Source organism: Tenrec ecaudatus, chromosome 13, assembly GCF_050624435.1.
Source record: "Tenrec ecaudatus isolate mTenEca1 chromosome 13, mTenEca1.hap1, whole genome shotgun sequence".
NCBI classification, from domain to species: domain Eukaryota; kingdom Metazoa; phylum Chordata; class Mammalia; order Afrosoricida; family Tenrecidae; genus Tenrec; species Tenrec ecaudatus.
This window is the reverse complement of record NC_134542.1, coordinates 48,870,602-48,890,440: the sequence shown is the minus strand read 5'-3', so window position 1 is coordinate 48,890,440 and position 19,839 is coordinate 48,870,602. Positions and strand designations below refer to the sequence as shown.

The 19,839-nt window shown below is 37.9% G+C and overlaps 1 protein-coding gene across 1 annotated transcript; it reads right to left on the bottom strand.

Annotated features, from left to right (window-relative positions):
* Nucleotides 1-640: 640 nt before the first annotated feature.
* Nucleotides 641-5,891, bottom strand: MSTN (myostatin). Its single transcript, XM_075529615.1, has 3 exons — nt 5,519-5,891; nt 3,394-3,767; nt 641-1,021 (listed from the first exon to the last, which is right to left on the bottom strand). The coding sequence occupies exons 1-3, from the start codon at nt 5,889-5,891 to the stop codon at nt 641-643; spliced, it is 1,128 nt and encodes a 375-aa protein (XP_075385730.1).
* Between the last annotated feature and the right edge of the window lie 13,948 nt (nt 5,892-19,839).

Below are 19,839 nucleotides of genomic sequence, written 5' to 3'. Positions count from 1 at the left end.
CCTGAAGGAAGGAGAAACTGCCTCTTTTACTGAATGTGCCTTACTTGACAGACTTGATCACGTCAGCCATTCGCCTTACTGTATTAGCACCATTGGCATGGGTTGTTAACGTGCTAGGAATGGAAGCTCGCACATGGTGCACCATCCCCATTTCTGCGGAATTTCATCTCACCAAGTATGCTATCATACATAAAAATTCAAGTGCTTAAGGATGATTCAAACGATGGTACATAACAGTCCTGCATTTTACCAATACTACATAGAGATGTTTTCTGTACATATTAAATGGAGATGTAAAGAAATCAACTATAAAGCATATTCCTTTAATTCACCAGAACACAGGGAGAATTAGTTTCATTTACTTGCATATGTTGCATTGCATATGAACATACTTTTATTTGGTTTCCTTGGAGTTCAGGAACTCTGGAAACCATATGACCTTTATTGTGTGAGTTAGTTTTGATGGTTAACTGCCAACCATTGCCTCTGTCCTCTCTCAGTTCATGCACTGTGGCTTGTGCTAAAGTAACTGTAGCACACTGTAGGCCCAAAGCCTGTGGTACATAATTTCACAGTTTAAAAATTGTTGAAGGGGTGGGGATCTTCCATGTTTTAGGAAGTTATGAACCTAATGTAAATCTCATGAGCACCCACATCGATCTACTACCATGGCTGGAATTTTCCCATATATTATTTGTTCTTTGCCATTAAAATATAGCATATTAATTGGAGACATCTTGGTAGGAGTACAGCAAGGGCCTGCTGAACCTCTGGGGTTTGCTTGGTGTACCAGATGAGTGTGAGGATATTTTTGTAAAAATACAAATTCACACTCTCCAGAACAGTAATTGGCCTTGTATCTTTTGGGTGCAATAATCCAATCCCATCCAAAAGCTTCAAAATCCACAGTTAGAGGGTAACGACAGCATCGTGATTCTGTTGAGTGCTCATCGCAGTCAAGACCAAAATCTCTTCGGGATCTTTTTGGCGTGTCTGTTACCTTGACTTCTAAAAAGGGATTCTGTATAAAAATGAAACAATAGTTAATAAGTCTATTGGGCCCTGCAATGAAGTCATTATCAATATAGAAAGAATTTTGCTTAAACCATATTAATTTTTTTAAAACATAGCATTAAAAATTATAATTTATGATAGCCTTCATTTGCCTCTTGCACGAAAAAGATGAGGCTGTCTGCTCCCATAAAGATTTACAGCCTGAGAACCTCTGTTAGTTGGAATCCACTTGGGGTGGCAGTGTGTTGGTTTGTTGGCATTCTCTCCTTATGACTCAGAAGAATATAGCACCAATACAAATTCCCCTGATGTAGTATCTTTTCATTTTTTTCCCTCATTTTGCATATGTACCAGATTGCCTAGTACATAATAGGTGTTCTGAAAACGTGTATAGTAAGGGAAAGAGCAAGGAGGTAAAGAGTAGTTTCCTCTGGATTCAACTTGTCGAAGTTGGTGAGCTATGCCTGTTGATTTGAGGGGGCAGGTATATTCATGCATTCACCCTTCCTTAGGTTTTACTCAGGGAAAGCTTAATGTTAAGCCCAGCAAAAGAGCTCTGTCTTTCAATGCTATATATATTGTATCAGGGAAAATGAGGTTTCATATTAAATGTGTTGTGCGAGTTGGAAAGAAAACTCGTAAGGGAAGGAGAGATACAAAAGAAGACATGGTAATATTTGACTCTTTTTCATTGAAAGATACTTCTTGAGATATTTAAGCAGTAATGTGCGCTCTCCTGCTCCAACGTTTATGCATTTTGAAATTTTATTGCTTTCATGTGGAAAAAATCTGAAGAATAAATCATATTAGCCACCTGTTTAATAATAATGAAAAGCTTTGTCAAAAGATCAACTGTGAACATTATTGTGCTCACAATTCTTTCTTAAATAATAGTAGTTGTGTAACTATGTCAAAAATTAAAATAGACTTGGTAGTTCTTATTATTAACATTGTCAAACAGGATAGCATTATTTGGGAGTCAGTAACATTTTATACATTATTTTTAAATTAATGATGTAAATTTATGTAATCTTTTAAAAAATGTTATTAAAAGTAGCTTTAACTTACTAATTATATACTCTTCTTAACCAAGACCATGTAAAGATTAAAATGATAGCATGCTTGCTGTTTGCAAATATAATCTTCTGTTGACAAGCTAGAGGAATGAGTAATCCTAAATTTATACTAGGTTTTAGAATGGTTTATATTAATTTTTATAATATGTGGTATCACCATCTGTTTGGCCCAAATTAAATTATTTGACACTCTCTAAGTACAGGCATTTCATGGATTATGAATGAGTTTCATTCTTAAATATCTTTGTCAGTCAAGTTTGTGCATAAATTGTAACATATAGGAACAGTTCATAGCTAGTGTCTCTTAATCAGATATTTGTCTTAGTATATGGTGGTGCCCGTTTCTGTAATTGAAAAACAGTAAAAAAAAAAAAAATGCCACCAGGTACACTGAAACATCTTTAGCATAGTAATACAGTAATCATCATCATAATAACTGATTCACATCACAATGCCATTTGCTCTTTTGAATCATTTCAGTATAGTAGTCTCCATGGTTTGGTTGATAAGGTTGTATAAAAGTCAGATGTTTCTAACACAGGAACTGCCCATAAACTCATACTCAAGAATGTTAATGCAGCTCAGAAATAAGACAGGTGGCAAAGGTTAATGAGCCTGGAAATTTAACTTTTATTAGCAGTAATCCACCGTGTAAAGGAGCCCTTGTAGAGTAATGGGTAATGAGTTGGGCTGCTAACCACACAGTGTTTCGAACCCAGCCACTCTAAGGGAGAAAGATTAAGCATTCTGATTCAAAAGATTTTTAACCTTAGAAACCCATGGGGACAGTTCAACTCTCTCCGGTGGAGCCTCCATGAGTTGGCATCAATTTGATGGCAGTGAGTTTGATTTTGGTTTAATTCACTGTGTAAAATACATATATATCAGGTGATGCATCAACAGTCTGCTTATAATGAATGAATTTATCATGAGGGGCCCTAAATTAACATTTAATAAATTATAAGTCAAATATTATCATATTAACTAAATTGCAATTGATAAAGACATTTTAATTAGAGTTTTAAAGCTGCTTCTGCATTATGCTAAATCATGTGTCTTATCAATAAAAAGCACTTTATACTTCATTCCCAATTCAAAAGAACACCTTAATCAGTTAAGCACAGTGGTGTAATTGCTTTCTTTTATCTTCACACAGAGTTTCAAGGGAATGTTTCATAGGGTATAAAATTGGTTATCTATGTTTAATGGGTACAGGGATAGCATTCCTTTATGTGGTTATAGGCATAAGAATTAGAATTTATTTTCTGGTATATTGGGTTATTCTTTTTAGCTAATCACTTACCAGCCCATCTTCTCCTGGTCCTGGGAAGGTTACAGCAAGATTTTGACCATTCTCATCTAAAGCTTTGATTTCAATGCCTAAGTTGGATTCAGGTTGTTTGAGCCAATTTTGCAACACTGTCTTCACATCAATGCTCTGCCAAATTCCAGTGCCTGGGTTCATGTCAAGTTTCAGAGATCGGATTCCAGTAAACCTTGTACCATCTTTCATGGGTTTGATGAGTCTCAGGATTTGCACAAACACTGTGATAGGCGTCTTGACGGGTCTTAGATATATCCACAGTTGGGCCTTTACAACCTTATTGTATTGTATTTTAGAGCTAAATTTAAAGAAGCAACATTTGGGTTTTCCTTCGACTTGCATTGGAAATTCAGCTACAAAGTGAATAAGAAAAAAATTTTTAAGTTACTGAAATTATTCCCATAAAAAGTAAACAAAACTGTTTAATATTAATTGGTGAGCATTTTCCCCACCAAATAACATATGCATATATAGTCTTTTTAAATGAAATACTATGCAGAAATTCATTATAGCTCAGAAAAAAAATTCAAATAACATTACTCCAGCTTTTCAAACTTTTTAGATATGTGTTGTTACTTTAAGTTTCATATATAAGGAACCCACTCCCTTTCCAGAGAACTGTGGACTAAAGAAAATTCTATGAAACAATGAACAGTCAATGAAACTTTAAAATGATGATGATTAGAGAGAACGAGCGCCACTGTGGAGGAACGTCCACTTAGAATTCTTTGGGAATCTGAGTAGTTAAACTTACTGAGCAGCTGTACCAATCAGTCTGGAAGAAGGAACCCTTCCCCCAGGCCTGAATTACCTGGGGACAAGACACTCTGGGTAACTTACCGAGGCTCAGGAACTAATAGAAAATACAGTACATCTGTTATGTTTTGGCTCTGGCATCGTCTTCTAGAAGTACAGAACTAAGCAGGTCCTGTCACATAAATGTAGCTGGTCTGCTCGAGGGATCTCAACCGTTAGTCAGTGTTGTCTTCAGGAGCCGGCTGTCATTGTAAGCTGAGGCACTAGCCGTTTCCTTTTGATTCTCCAAATGTGTTCATAAGTGAGGTAAATCTACTCTAGGGCTATCGCCCAGCAAGACTGAGAGGAAAATTATTTGTTGCGTTACAGGCTGCTTGCTTAATAAGGAAAACAGTATTTTGAAATTGCTTGGTGCCTTTGGCATAAAGTGTACAAAGCATGTTCACAGGCACATGGCACAGAACCTTGTCATGCCTTCCTGTGAGGGTGCCTGCCTCCTTTCCCTTGAGCTGTGTGAAAAAGGAATGATTGGAAACACGTCTTTCAAAAGAGCTATGTACAGCACAGGTAACCATCATCCCTCGCATAAACAATACAACAATATTTTAGAAACTTATTAAACATTGTGCCTCCCAGGATATTTCCAGACCAAGTACTCTCAACAATAGTACCACGAGCAAGGTGGAAGTAAGACTTCATGAGGCACAACTTAACTCGAGTAAAATATTTATTTCTTAGGCATTTTTTGAAAATTAGCTGATGCCTATCATTTGCTTGCTTCATCATTGCTTTAATTTTCTAAAAACGTTTTCCATACTCTTCAGTGTACTATCTTTCAAAATAAAATATTTTTTTCTTGTGAAAAATACAAAAACACTGTAAGAGATAGTTTTGAATAAGAAGAATAAGTCTAGGTGCTTAGCAATGCCCACATAGCTTTAAACAATTAGCAAACACCTTCCTTTCTCAATCATTGGTTTCAGGGAATTAGAGAGTTTTATGTGAATTTCTAACAGCAGTATCTCCTTTCCTGCGTTTTGTTGGCATTACGCTGTGAAAGCGTAAGCGTGTTGCATCTGTTATTTAAAATTAAATAACGTTTGTGCTGTGCAAGCACATCAACGTGCAGCTCTCTAGCTCAACGAAGAAACAAACAATGCAGCAGCTTCAGTCTCACTGTATTTCTCCTGAAACAGTGAGGAAGGAAAAGAGGGAAAGAAAGAAACCTTTCTTCCTGCTTACGTACAAGCCAACAGCTTGTTTAAAGAGCCTGAAAATAGATCTGTTTCTCATAAACACTAGAATAACAGTCAGCAGAGTTGCCGATCTGCAAAATAGGATTACTTACACTCTGTGGGCATAGTAATAATTGTTTCCGTCGTAGCGTGATAATCATCATCTTCCAAAGAGCCATCACTGCTGTCGTCTCTCTGGATGTCATACTGATCAATCAGTTCCCGGAGTGGCGGAGCTTTGGGTAAAAGTTGTCTTATAGCATCTTTGCTGATGTTAGGAGCAGTTTCCAGGCGGAGTTTACTGAGGATTTGAATTTTTATGGCTTCTATTCTTGAAGATTTAGTGTTTTGTCTCCAAGTACATGCATTACATGGCCCCTCTTTTTCCACATTTTCCTTTTGCTCGCCGTTCTCATTTAGATCCACTGGACCAGCAACAATCAGCAGAAACAGGTAGATATAAACGCAGATTTGCAGTTTTTTCATGGCTTTTAAATCAACGCAATCTTCTTTCCTTGCTCTTATTTCTTCTTTTACTTTTGCTTTTCAGTAATGCTAAGCAAAATGGTAATGCATGTGCAGTCTGAGAGACACACTTGCCACTGCACTGACTGTTTTATACTGTATTCCAAGTGGCTTTTTATATTCCAACTTTGATGAGACAAGTGTCCTCAGGACCTATGATTGGCTCTTGCTCCACAATGAATCTTGCTGTCAGAGGTTGAAACCCTGTCTGTCACAAGTCACCAAACAGTATTTTGTTACAGGCAAGGCTGAGCTGATTCATTTGACTACTCCATAAAAAAAAAAAATAAGCCTACAAATAATGAAAGATATACGTGAAGCTTGAAAATTGAAGCCTATGTTAACAATAATCTCAACCACACTTAAATCTGATGAATCTTTATATAAGTCTTAATTGCAATTAGATAAGGAAATTTACACTTCATACTTAAAAAATGAAATGTCACTTTCTCAAAAGCTAAAGTGGGCTTATCTTAATTAGGCTAACATTTGAAGTATAAATAATTTTATTTACTACATTAGATTATATGTAATTAAGTTTAATTTAAGGAGACTTGAATTTAAACCATTAAGATTGTAATTCTAAATAAAAGAATCCATCTCTGATTTGAGAAACATATTTTCCTTAATACATTCTTAGCACATATTTAAAATCCTTTTATTGTAGTGTTGTATTCTACATGGAATTATTTAAAACATTTAATATCTTATTGATATGAAAAATGTGCTCAATTTTTTACCAGTTACTGTTATGTTCTTCCGTATCTCAATATGCGCATCAATAACTCTCAGAGATGTGTTTCTTCTTGGTTTATTATCAAGCTAGAGGCAAAAGCTCTGAAGTTAGCATCAGAAACTGGGTTATGATTAGCACTGCAGCAAATACAGCTGGCGCCTCAGATTTCTAGTAGCGACAGTGCATCACCGTCTTCCTGTGAACCTTAGGGAAACATTGTGCGCACACAGAAGAGAAGGAGTTCCATAATAGGTGCCCAGTTTCTGCCTGTCTCTTTCCCAGTACTGCCATAGGTTTGCACCCATCTGCCAGTTTCTCTTTCTGACCGCAGGGCAGACACCTGGCAGGGATTTGGGGTAAGGTCTTGGATCAGAGAATAGAGCTTTTTGTTCTCTAAATTTAAATGGCCTCTATAGGGATCAAACTATCAACCTTAGCATTGGGAGCCATAAGAGTTAAGCAAAGGGCCTATTAAATTGCTAAACACATGTACTTAGCTAGTGAGTAAGAAAGAGAAGCTGTTTCCAGGCCAAAGGAGATTTCTTCTCCCTACTCCATTTTAGTAAGCTAAAGACTCCTTAGAGAGTTCATCCTTTTCTTCTTCTTTTTCCCCAAGAGAGTGAATGCAGTAGCTCATATAAAATATTTATTTTTTAGGTCACTACCATTTTTGCACATTGAACACTAATTTACTGCCCCAGTGCACTAAAATGCAACTCGGTAGCTTGAAAAGTTGATGCATTTTCATCAAATTCTTAAGAGGTATCTATATCTCTTGAGAAAAAAATGGCCTTACATAATGCATTGGATGTGCCCATCATTAAAGATTAAGGAAAACCAGACATAAACCATATGTCCTGAAGCCTTGCAGATACAGTTTGTTGTGAGATAATACTAAACAGGCTTATAACATTTTATTTCTTTGGTAAATTCATTTTTCAATGTATGTTATTGTAATATCATAACCATTGTTTTTCTAAACCTGTCTGTGTAGGTCAAAGAGGATTTTATTTGTTTAGTAATGCATAGCAGCTAGGAACTTAGGTTTCACGTGAACAAAAAAAGGGAAGGGGGTAGCAATCTGCCACTTCCTAATTTCGTGATTAAGGTGCCCTCCTCATGGTGCAGTGGGTTAAATATTGACCGGATAACTGAAAAGTGGATGCTTTCATCCCACCAGCTGCTCCCCAGAAGAAAGATGAGGCAGTCTGTTTCCACACAAACTTATAGCCCTGGAGACCTTGTGCTGCAGCTCTCTTCTGTCCTCTGGTGTCTCTGTAAGTCCTAATTGACTAGATGGCAGTGCATAACTGTGATTATGGGTGATACTTCTGTAAACTTCAGCTCCCTCATAGGACTTGGGGAAGATGTTATTTAATAATGCATGCAAGTTGCTGGATATAGCATTTGTCAGATAGTAAGTAATCAATAACTGGTCCTTGAGTGCTTGCTGTTTATTTCATGTAGAGGAGTTTAAGATTAAACTTGCAATTGATGTATGGATTGTTCTATAAGAGCTCCCAGTAAAATTATTTATTAAAACATTAAACTTGAAACTATGGTCCACTTGAACTAGGCATGCTTCTGTTTGTAGTTCCCAATTATCAATTCACATATTCTATCTATCTAGTTCCCTAAAGCAAATAAAATTATTCTAAGACAGTCCTTCTCTAAGGCATATTTAAGCTTATCTTTATTCTCATATCTAGCATAGTTAACCATGGTTGTGATTTCCATATATTTAATCAACTTCTCTAGCAATCAGAATTGAAGGGGTTATGAGATAATCAGAGACATTTCAAAGGCACTTATTTCTCTCCCAGTGGCAGTGACTTTCCCAATGCTTTAGAGCAGGAGAGTTCACTTGGAACATTCCCTATTGTCTGACTGTTGGAGCTAACTCGAATGGTTCCTCTTGGAAAGCATGTAAGACTGTGTGTGCATCACTGGGATGAGGGAAGGAAGAAGAATTACTTCCGTTTGATTGAGACAGCTTGGTCTGTCAACTTGTTGCTTTTGTATTGGTTATCCATCTTAAAAAGCAATTTCCCACGTGAGTGGTTACTTCAGCAACTGAAAGAACATTTTTTGGGGTTCTAGGTAGGCTACTATTGTGGGCCCCATACATTCTATACCCATCAGTAAGGTGGTGAACTAACTTCTCTTAAATCTCTCTGTTACAAAAACAAGAGGTAGTTTCGAAACAACATTGATCTAAATCAGTGTTCCCCAAAGCTTTAACACCGGAGGAGTGGTGGAGGAGCAGCAGCAGAACCGCGAGTCAGAGCATGAGACAAAGCAGTGGACATCCTAGCCCATAGAGCAAATGACGTTGAGTGGTTTTGAGCAGGGGGCTGGCTTGTGGATTGGGGTGCCTCTGAGAACTTAATTGAGGGATCTGGGTTTGATGACCCACAGAGCTGAAGCTGAGGTCATTTGAATCGAGGCTTATAGTAGAGTGGCAAGCCCTTTGCACATTTATTGGCAGCCTTAAAAGAGCTTTGGCAGAGAAAAAACTGTCCTGAACAAGTGTATTCTGAAATGTTCTCAACTAAATTGTAACCTGGTAACTTCTCTAATAAATCCCATGACTGTGAGCATCACCAGTGAGTCCTATGCGGATATTGAAATGAATTACAAAATAACATCTGAAAAGGAGAGGGTACTGTATGGGGTACGGTTGATATTAGAATAAGGTTAAGAAGGATGGAGGGTGGCGGCATGTCTGATCTCAAGCCTCTTAGAAATCAGCCCTGGGCAGCTGATGCTAATGATGGTGATATTCCTTCACCCCAGAGAAGTTAGAGGAGGTCATCCATATATAATTTTTAAGTACTTACATTGATAAAATCAGATTATCCATGCTTTTAATAGATTATAGAACAAAAATTAGCAAAAACAGGAATTCTTGAAATAGGAAGGAAGAGTATAAGGATATAAGATAGGAAACTTCGAATGTGGTTCAAACTTGCCTGCTGGTTTTATTTGACCTTATATAAATAATTTAGTAAATCATTTATGAATTAGTATATGTTTACATTATTTCATCTTTTATTTTACAGAGTATTTGAGTACCTATTTTGTACCAATCACTAGTCAAGATTATGGAAATGAAACAATAAGTTTGGGAACCGATTACAAGGATCTACATATAACCTCCTCCCTGGGGGATGGACAACACAAAAGTGAGTGAAGGGAGACATCAGACAGTGTAAGACATGACAAAATAATAATAATTTATAAATTATTAAGGGTTCATGAGACAGGGGGAGGGGGAGGGAGAGGGTAAAATGAGCTGATATCAAGGGCTCAAGTAGAAAGCAAATGTTTTGAGAATGATGATGACAACAAATGTAAAAATGTGCTTGACACAATGGATATATGTATGGATTGTGATAAGAGTTATATGAGCTCCCAATAAAATGATTAAATTAAAAAATTTTAAGAAACAATAACTATGATAAACATAGTCACAACCCTCATAAAGCTTAAGGTCTTATATTCTTTTTATATATAAAAGGAAATTTGTCCATGTGTGTATGTTAATGGATTATCCCTTAAAGCAATAATTCTCAATTTGGCATCTCCAGGTTCCTTTATACTACTAAGAAATATTGAGAAAACTCAAAAATGTTTGCATTTGTGAATAATATATACATTATTTAACATGAATTAATGAAGAACATTTAAAATAGAGACAAATGGGAACACTCAATCGTTTGGTTGGCACCTACATTGTGTAGCCTTAGCCTCTCGAAAATTCTGTTGAACAATATATGAGGGTAAAAAAAGGCAAAACAAACAAAGAAAAGACGCCTTAATATTAGTCTTAAAATAGTTTTAGCTTCCACATACTGATTAATCACAAACTGATTAAGACGGTCATGAAAATGTCCCAAAAGAGCTCCAGACCACAAGTCACTGCTCCCAAATAACAATTTTGAAACTACGAGGGGTACCCAAAACCATGTGGATTTTTTTTCTTTCAAATCTGTCTTTAAAATTTGTGTGTATGTGTGTGTTTTTAATCATTTTATTAGGGGCTCAGACAACTCTTATCACAACCCACACATACATCAACTGTGTAAAGCACATCTGTACATTAAAACATTTGCTCTGCACCCAAGCCCCTGGCATCAGCTTCTCATTTTCCGCTCCCTCCCTGCTCCCCTGTCTCTCATGAACCCTAGATAATTTATAAATTACTGTTTTGTCTTATCTTGTACTGTCCAACGTCTCCCTTCATCCATTTTTCTGTTGTCCGTTCCCCAGGAAGGAGGTTTTATGTAGATCCTTGTAATTGGTTCCTCCTTTCCACCCCACCCTTCTTCCATCCTTCCAGTATCGCCACTCTCACCACTGGCCCTGAAGGGTTCATCCACCCTGGATTCCCTGTGTTTCCAGTTCCTATCTGTACCGGTGTACATCCTCTGGTCTAGCCAGGTTTTTAAGGTAGAATTGGGATCATGATAGTGGGCGGGGAGGAAGCATTTAGGAACTAGAGGAAAGTTTTAGGCTTCATCGTTGCTACCCTGCACTCTTACTGGCTCATATCCTCCCGACAACCTTTCTGTGAGGGGGTGTCCAGTGGCCTACAGATGGGCCTTGGGTCTCTACTCTGCACTCCCCCTCATTCACAATGATATGATTTTTTTTTTTGTTCTGATGATGCCTGATACCTGATCCCTTCTGCACCTCGTGATCACACAGGCTAGTGTGCTGCTTCCATGTGGGCTTTGTTGCTTCTGAGCTAGATGGCCGCTTGTTTACTTTCAAGCCTTTAAAACTCTAGATGCTATACCTTTTGATAGCCAGGTACCATCAGCTGTCTTCACATTTGCTTATGCACCGATTTGACTTCAGTCTTTAATTTTTTTTACAAAACAACCTTATCACCTTCAAAGAATTCTTCATGACACTTATTACATTTGTCAAATCTGAAGTTTTACTCTTGGAAACATTTTTCAAATTCATCTGTGTGGATGAATGGCTGACAGCACCTCCCCCATTTTTTCCTTCACCTTGACTTCGTTGTCCAATCACTATTCTTTTCATGTTCCTCATCATTCATGCAAAACAAAAAGAAGTCACATGAAACAAGGTTAGGGAGAGTAAGGTATGAGTGGACATTTTTGTCTATTTGGGAAGTTGATGGACATCCAAATTGAGATTTGTCATCAATCGACATTTCACCTGTTTTGAAATGAGAAAACCATGAATATACTTGAGTTTTCCCATAGCACTGGCCTTGTAAGCTATGTTCAATATCACAACAGTTTCTGTGGCATACTCCCACCCCACAGCAAGAAATTTCACAGCCACACACACTGTTCTCTTAAATCAGCCGTCATAAAAAACGAGATTGGAGCAAAACTGCTTTTACAAAAAGCTGTGACCAGAGAGAACCTTCCCAGGTGGCCACTCTGGGAGCACTAACTCTGAGCTGAGGTGCTCGATGCTCCCCTACTGGGAAAAATGTGTATTGCAAAAGCTCCACTCAGCCCAGCACAGTTTCAGTTTTTTTGCGGGAGTAGCCCCTCATACTTCCACTGGCCATTCTTTTTGGTTATATTGGTTTTCCTTCTTCACAATACCCATAGCTTTGCTCTTTATGAGTAGCAAATTTAATACTCTTTAAACCCTGTGTATTCATTTACTAATACATAATTGTTGCCAAGAGCAGAAACATATTGTATAAGAACCTACACAGCTGACATTTGTGATTATCTAGACCACATATCCTAAACATTTGTCGGTTTTAGAATATAAATGGAATTCATGTATTATCTTTAGGTCAGTCTTAAGGTTGTTGTGTGTTGTTGAGTCAATTCTGACTCATAATAACATTGTAAGACAGAGAAGAACGGCCCTATAGGATTTCCTAGCCTTGCGTCATTATTAAAGCAGATCACTAGGTCTATTCTCTGTGGGGTGACTGGTGGATTTAAACTACATTTAGCCAAGAGCTTTAATCATTGCACCACCAGTGTTCCTTAGTCTTGAGATACTAACATTAGTGTTCTAGCAATATGTCATAGGAATATCTGAGTTGGTGAAATCACTATAGATAGAATGAAGTCAGGAAAACTTCAAAATGGATATTCATGCTCCCACTCTTTTTAAAATTGGGAACTCTACTTTGGACTTGTCAGATAGAGCAGGCCTGGAGAAGAACATCATGTTTGGTAAGGCTAGAGGGGCAGTAAAAAAGAGAAAGGCCCTCAAGGAGATGCAACAGTGGGGTCAAGCTAGGGACAATTTTGGGGATGGCACAGGACCGTTCCTTTGTGCATCAGGTCACTATCAGCAAAACCAACTCGATGGCGCCTAAAAGCAATAACAGTAACTTGGTGGCAATAACAACATTGCATCTTCACAATATAGAAAATAAAATTAAATTATGTTAGCTTCTTTGTTTTTTCACTAAACAAACATATATTCAAAGACTTAGGGCACAATATACAATTTTTAATACTATCATTATGATTCTCATATTGTTTTTTAAATTGTTTCCTCACTTGTTCCATTTTTACCTTTCCATCTATGAAACAGACTATGATCTGTAGAAATGAGTTCTTTCTTTCTCTCCTCAGCTCTTGCTCTCATAGTGATATGTAATAGTGGTGATGGTTAGGTGCTTAAAAGATCTGACTCAAAGCAGCCCTGTGAACGTAAGAGTAAAATACTTCCCAGATGTTTGCCGTTCTCACAATACTTGCTATGTTTCAGCCTCTAATTACAGCCATCGTGTCAATCTGGTGTGGTGACGAGCTGCCTCTTTTTCACTGACATGATAGCCTTTTCCAGAGGCTGGTCCCTCCTGATGGCATGTCCAAAGTATGAGATGAAGTCTTGCCATCATTGCTTTCAATGGACATTCCAGATGTACTTCTTCCAAGACAGACGTGTTCATTCTCCTGGCAGCCCTAGCCTATTCATTAATCTTCGCCAACGCACAAGTCAGAGACATTGCTTCTCCAGTCATTCTTACTCACTGTCTAGCTTTCATGAGCATAACGGTCATTGAAAACACTATGGTTTGGTTCAGGTGCATCTTAGTCTTCAAAATAATGTCTTTGCTTTGTAGCATGAAACCAGTCCTTCGCAGCTGTTTTACTGAATGCAGTACATCTTTTGATTCGTTGATGTTCTCCCATGGTCATTGACTATGGAGCCAAATAAAATCAAACCCTTGCAGTCTTTCCTCTGTTTATTATGATGTTTGTTGTTCCAGTTGTGAGGATTTTTTATTTCTTTCTGTATGGAAGTAATCCATACTGAAGGCTTTAGCTTTTTATTACCAAGTGCTTCAAGTTCTCACCCTCAGCAAGCAAGGTTTTGTCATCTGTATATCACAGGTTGTTAACTATCCTTTCTCTAGTTCTGATGTTGCATTCTTAATAGAGTCCAGCTTCTTTTCCCAGCATAACGATTGAACAAATGCAGTGAACAGCTACAACCCCGGCACACACTTTTCCTGGATTTAAACCATGCAATATCCCCTCTTTACTGTTCAAATGACTACCTCTGGTTCTCTGTGAGCAACATAAAGTATTCTGGAATCCTGTTATTTGAAAATTTATTCAAAATTTGTTGAAACACAGGTCAGCATTTTTCAGATTATCTCTGTTTTCGGACATCATCAGTAATGATATCCATCCTTCAACCTCCTGTTCTGCATTCAACTAGAAATTTTGTAGTTCCCTCTAGATATACCTACTATAAACTGTTTTTAACGATCTTCAGCAAAACTTGCCTGTGATACTAATGATATTAAATAATTTCTACATTCTCTTCGTGGATCACCTTTGAATTTTTGTATTTTGTTGGTGGATCACCTTTCTTTGGAATGGCACATATCGTGCTCAGCTTCCAGTCAGTTGACCAGGTAGATGTCTTCCAAATTTCTTGGTAAAATGAGTGAATGTTTGCATCATAGCGTCCATTTGTTGAAACATCTCAATTCATGAATTTCTGTTTTTCACCAATAACTTCAGTGCAGTTGGGACTTCTTCCTTCAATGCCATTACTTTTTGATTATGTTGCCTTCTGAAATGGTTGAATGTTGACCAATTCCATTTGTTGAAACATCTCAATTCATGAATTTCTGTTTTTCACCAATAACTTCAGTGCAGTTGGGACTTCTTCCTTCAATGCCATTACTTTTTGATTATGTTGCCTTCTGAAATGGTTGAATGTTGACCAATTCCATTTGGTACAGTGGCTCTGTGTATTCATTCCGTCTGGTCTTGATGCTTCCTGCATCGTTGTACATCCTGTCTGTAGGGTCCTTCAGTATTGTGTTCAGCTTGCTTATTTTCTTCAGTTCTTTCAACTTGAGACATGCAAAGCACGCGCTTCTCTTTTGTTTTTCTACCTTCGGGTCTTTGCACATTTTGTTACAATAATGTTATCTTCTTGATCCACCCATTAAAGTCTACTGTCAGTTCATCATATTTTCTTTTTGTTCAGCTATTCTAAAGCTAAGGGTTTCAGAGTCTTTTCTTACATTTGTTTTTATATATTCTTGTTTTCCTTTTAAAGACCTTTAGCTTTCTTCATGTATGGTAGCCTTGATTCATTTCATCTTCAGTCATTAGTTTTCAACATATGCAATATATTTTTTGAGATGATCACTGAATTCAGATAGGATTATAATCATTCTTTGGTTCTCGATGACTTGTTTTAATTTCCTTCAACTTGAACTTATATTTGAGAAATTGATTGTTCCGAGATGGCACCGGGCTTTGTACTGACTGAGAATACCAAGTTTCTCCATCTTTTTTCCTCAGATGTGTTGCACGAGATTCCTGTGTAATTTATTTACAAAGACCACATAGTTAGTCATCATTTATGTTGTTGGGAAGGTATTAGCAATGAATAAGTGATTGGTGTTAAAAAATTCTCTCTTGTTCTTTGGCATCATATCACAAAAGCAATATTTTTCAACTACTTATGTCTCTTTGTTTGTAGCATTTTCTTTCTAATCAGTAATTATCAGTGCATCTTGATTGCATGCTTGATCATTACAGAATGTAGAAGTTGATAGAATATTTCAATTTCTTTATCTTTGACATTAGTGGCTAGTGCATAAATTTGAATAGTCATATTAACTGGTCTTCCTTAAAAGCATGTGGATATTCTGTCACTAACAGTGTTGTACTTTGTTGTAGCCATTGCCATGTGCTTTTTGACAATGTCTATGAAACCATTTATATTTAATTTGTCCTTCCTGGCATAGTAGCCTATATGATTCTCCAGTTCAAAATGGCCAATACCAGTTCATTTCGTCTCACCAGTGCCAAGGATATCAATCTTTAAGTATCCCATTTCATTTTTGGCAACTTCCAGTTTTCCTAGATTCAAACTTTATACATACCTCTTTCCAATTATTAATGTTTGCAGCTGTTTTGTTTTTTTCTTCTCATTTTGAAGTGTGCTATATCTGCAAATAAAGCTCCTAAAAGTTTTACTCCATTCATGTCAGCAACATTGACTTTACTTTGAGCATGAAGCTCTTTCCCGCTCTTATTTTGAGTACCTTAGGGGTTCATCTTCTAACACTGTAACAGACAATGTTACAATGCTATTCATAAGGTTTTCAGTAGCTTTTTTAAAAAATAGAGCACCTGTTGCTTCTTTCTAGTCTATCTTAATCTGGAAACTCCACTGAAATTGGCCCATCAAGGATGACCTTGTAGATATTTGAAATACCGTTGATACAGATTATTTCAGGATACAGCAAATGCATGTCATCACAGGTTGGTAAACTGAATAGTGGTCAGGTATGTTATTAGTAGGCAAGAAGGAGTTTATTAGATAATTGAACTAATGAATGAAATCTTAAAGCATAAATATATAAACCTGAGTGACTCAGGTTTTATTTTGAATGTATTCTAACTATAGAAATAGTATTATTCCTATCTGGCTCCTCAGGGGTGTCATTAAGGGTATGTTGAGCATGAAGACTGACCTGGGCAATCATTGTCAGAGGGGATGACAATAAAAGTACTGTCTGTAAAAATTGTAAATTTTTTAGCAGAAATTAATTATTTTTTTATAAATGCCCACGGGCCACATGCAGCCCACTGAAGACATTTATCCGACCCGCCAGGTGTTTTTGCCACTACTGCCTGTCCTGTTTAGCAGCCGACTTGTCCAGTGTGCATAGGAATTTGTTCAAAGTTTTTTAAAAAATGATAGTCCGGCCCTCCAACGGTCTGAGGGACAACTGGCCCACTGTTTAAAAACTTTAAGGACCCCTGCGTAGTTAATGATAACAGGACAAATGTCTTGTGAGCCTTGCTTACATGTACCAATATGCATATAAGATAAAACTCAGTGCCGATTTACTTATTGCACCTCCTAATGTATTTTTGTCAAAGCTGTAATTGTTACCCAGTTAACAGGGATGCTTCAAATCATGTAGTCACATCCATAGTTTTTTGTTTTGTTATAGTCAGTGATTTTGTTAAATTCCCTGGTGTTTTAGCTGCAATATTGAAGTAAGATTTGTAAACCTATAGAATGACTTTTCTGAAATGAAATTAATAATGAAAATAAATGGATATGGTATGAAAAAAGCTTTGATTCAGTTATTAATAATAGTGTACTAGAAAGGAGCATTGTGGTTGCTAACTGCAAGGTCAGCAGCTCGAAACCACCAGATGGCTCCTCGAGAGGAAGACGAGGCTTTCTATTCCCCTAAAGAGTTACAATCTCGGAAACACGCAAAGGAAGTTCTTTCTACCTGGTCCTGCAGAGTTGCTGTTTGTCAGAATCAAGTCAATGGCAGAAAGAACAATGTAGAAAGATTTTACAAAAGAACTTTATTGTGAGTACTCATACTATCTAAGAAATAATACATGTAAGCAATGAAAAACTATATTAATGGACCTCAAATAGTAAAAAAAGGAAGAAAATTACTGTAATTGTCCCACAAACTTTTTACCCCCTCCCTTCCTATTTATCACTTACTCTTTCACTTAAAGTGACATAGTCGGTTACACATTGGGCTGCTTAACACAGTGAGCAGTTTAACCTAGAGCCACAATGTGTGAAGAAGATGAGACTAAAGGTTTACAGCCTGGGCAATCAACAAGGAATGTTCTGCTCTGCCTGTAGGGTTCCTATGCATCAGAATCAACCAGATGGCAGGTTTTTTTTTAATTCTAAAATTAAATTGGATAATCAACATTGCCAAGGACTCTATGTGGTTGGTATGAGAGTTGGGTTTTATGCCATGTTGGCTAGACCAGGATTCTTAATGGTTTGGCAGATAAGGCTTAGAAATCCAATACAGATACCACTATAGGAGCCCTAGTGGGCTGCTAACCTCAAGGTCAGCAGTTTGAGAGCGCCAGCCACCCTGTGGGAGAAAGCTGAGACGTTTTACTCCTGTGAAGAGGCAGTTCTACCCAGTTCTCAGGTCATTATGAGTCAGAATCAACTTGGTGTCAGTGAGAATATCACTGGTTTTGCTTCTCTAGAGAACCCGGCTTAGCACAGTCTGGCATGGGGCGGGAGTAAAGGTTACACTGAGTTACCACACTGGGTAGCACCAACATTAGTGACAGCACAAGGGTTCCCTCCTAGTGAAATTGCTTGGGCACAGTGCCCCTTGTTCTTCCCATGTCGCTGATAGAGTACTAAGTGCTCTGAACATTCCAATGGAACTTCACAATCTACTAGAGTGGGGTTTCTTACACTTCTTGCTCTTCCTGCTCCTTACCACCCCAAAATTGGCATTGCAGGCAAGTGCTGTTGGAAACACCCCAGATTCAGTACACACTTCATTTTTAGTTCATTTTTGGTCATTACACATGTACAAACCTTTCATTGTTGCCAATTTTTGAGGCCTCCACATTAAGTTACTCGATCCCATATGGGCTTGCAACCAACAGTTTAGGACGTTTTGGCCTAGAGACAATATGGCTTTTAAAGGGACATAGATAGGATGGGAAGTGGAAGGCAGGGGAAGGGGAGTACAGGGAGGCAAGTGTGGGACTTGCCCTGCTAGATGACATCATTATTTAAGGTGACCTGAGTACTTATCCAGAACAGATTTATGGTTAGATGAAACTGAGTTTAATAAGCAATGAAGATAATGGGGAGGGGTTGTGTGAAATTCCTTTAAGGGTGTGTTTGTGTGTGTGTGTGTGTGTGTGTGTGTGTGTGTGTAGGCGTGTGCATACTTAAGTAAAATAAGGTCAAAACAATCTCCTTTACCTTGATTCTGGTGGAATAGTGGGTTATCTGTCTATTGGCTTGCTAACCACAAGGTCAGCAGTTTGAACCCACCAGCTGCTTGGGAGAGAGATGAGGCTTTCTGCTCCCATAAAGATTTACATGTTTGAAAACCCAAATGGGCAGTTTTTACTCTGTCTTCTAGGGTTTCAGTGAGTCAGAATTGACTCTAAGGAAGTGAGTTTGGTTTTTGGAGCTTTACCTTGATCCACTGGGGAGAGCTGTGAACTGGTCAAGTGACCCTTCTCACCCTGCTTTCCTCCTCCTGGCAGCAGGAAGCAGCTTTCCCACAGCACTGGGAGAGTTTATCACTTCCGTTTAACCCAAGGAAGGATCGTTCTTCAGGTGCCATCCAGGTAAATCAGAAGTCAGACTATTTTCTATAATCCTTTCATCCTCTTCCTTCCCCTCTTCTCTCCTTGCTCTTTCCCTCAAGCGAAGTTCCTTAGGTCCCTCCGGGGCTTCAATTAATTCTATAAGTGATTTTATAAAATTCATATACTTTGTAAATTCTAAATAAACCAGTTAAGTACTTTACATCTAAGTACTAAGCTAGAAGTCCCTTGGTGGTACAAACTGTATGCTCATCCAGATGAAAGGTTGGCGGTTTGAACCCACCTACAGGTACCTCAGAAGACAAATCTGACTATCTGTTTCCAAAATGCCTCAGCCTTGAAAACCTTATGGAGTGCACCTGTGGGATCCAAACCTACTCGGTGCCTACTAGTCACAAAGGCACCAGCATGGGTAACTGTAATCAAGCTGTCTAGGCACTCAGGTTGATTCAGACTTAGCAACTTGGGGTTTTGGGGGCTGTAAATCTTTATGGGAGCAGATGGCTTCATTTTATCCCCTCAGAATGGCTGATGGGTAAGAACTGCCAAATGTGAGGTTAGTTATTCAACACGTAACCTGCCAGCACCACCA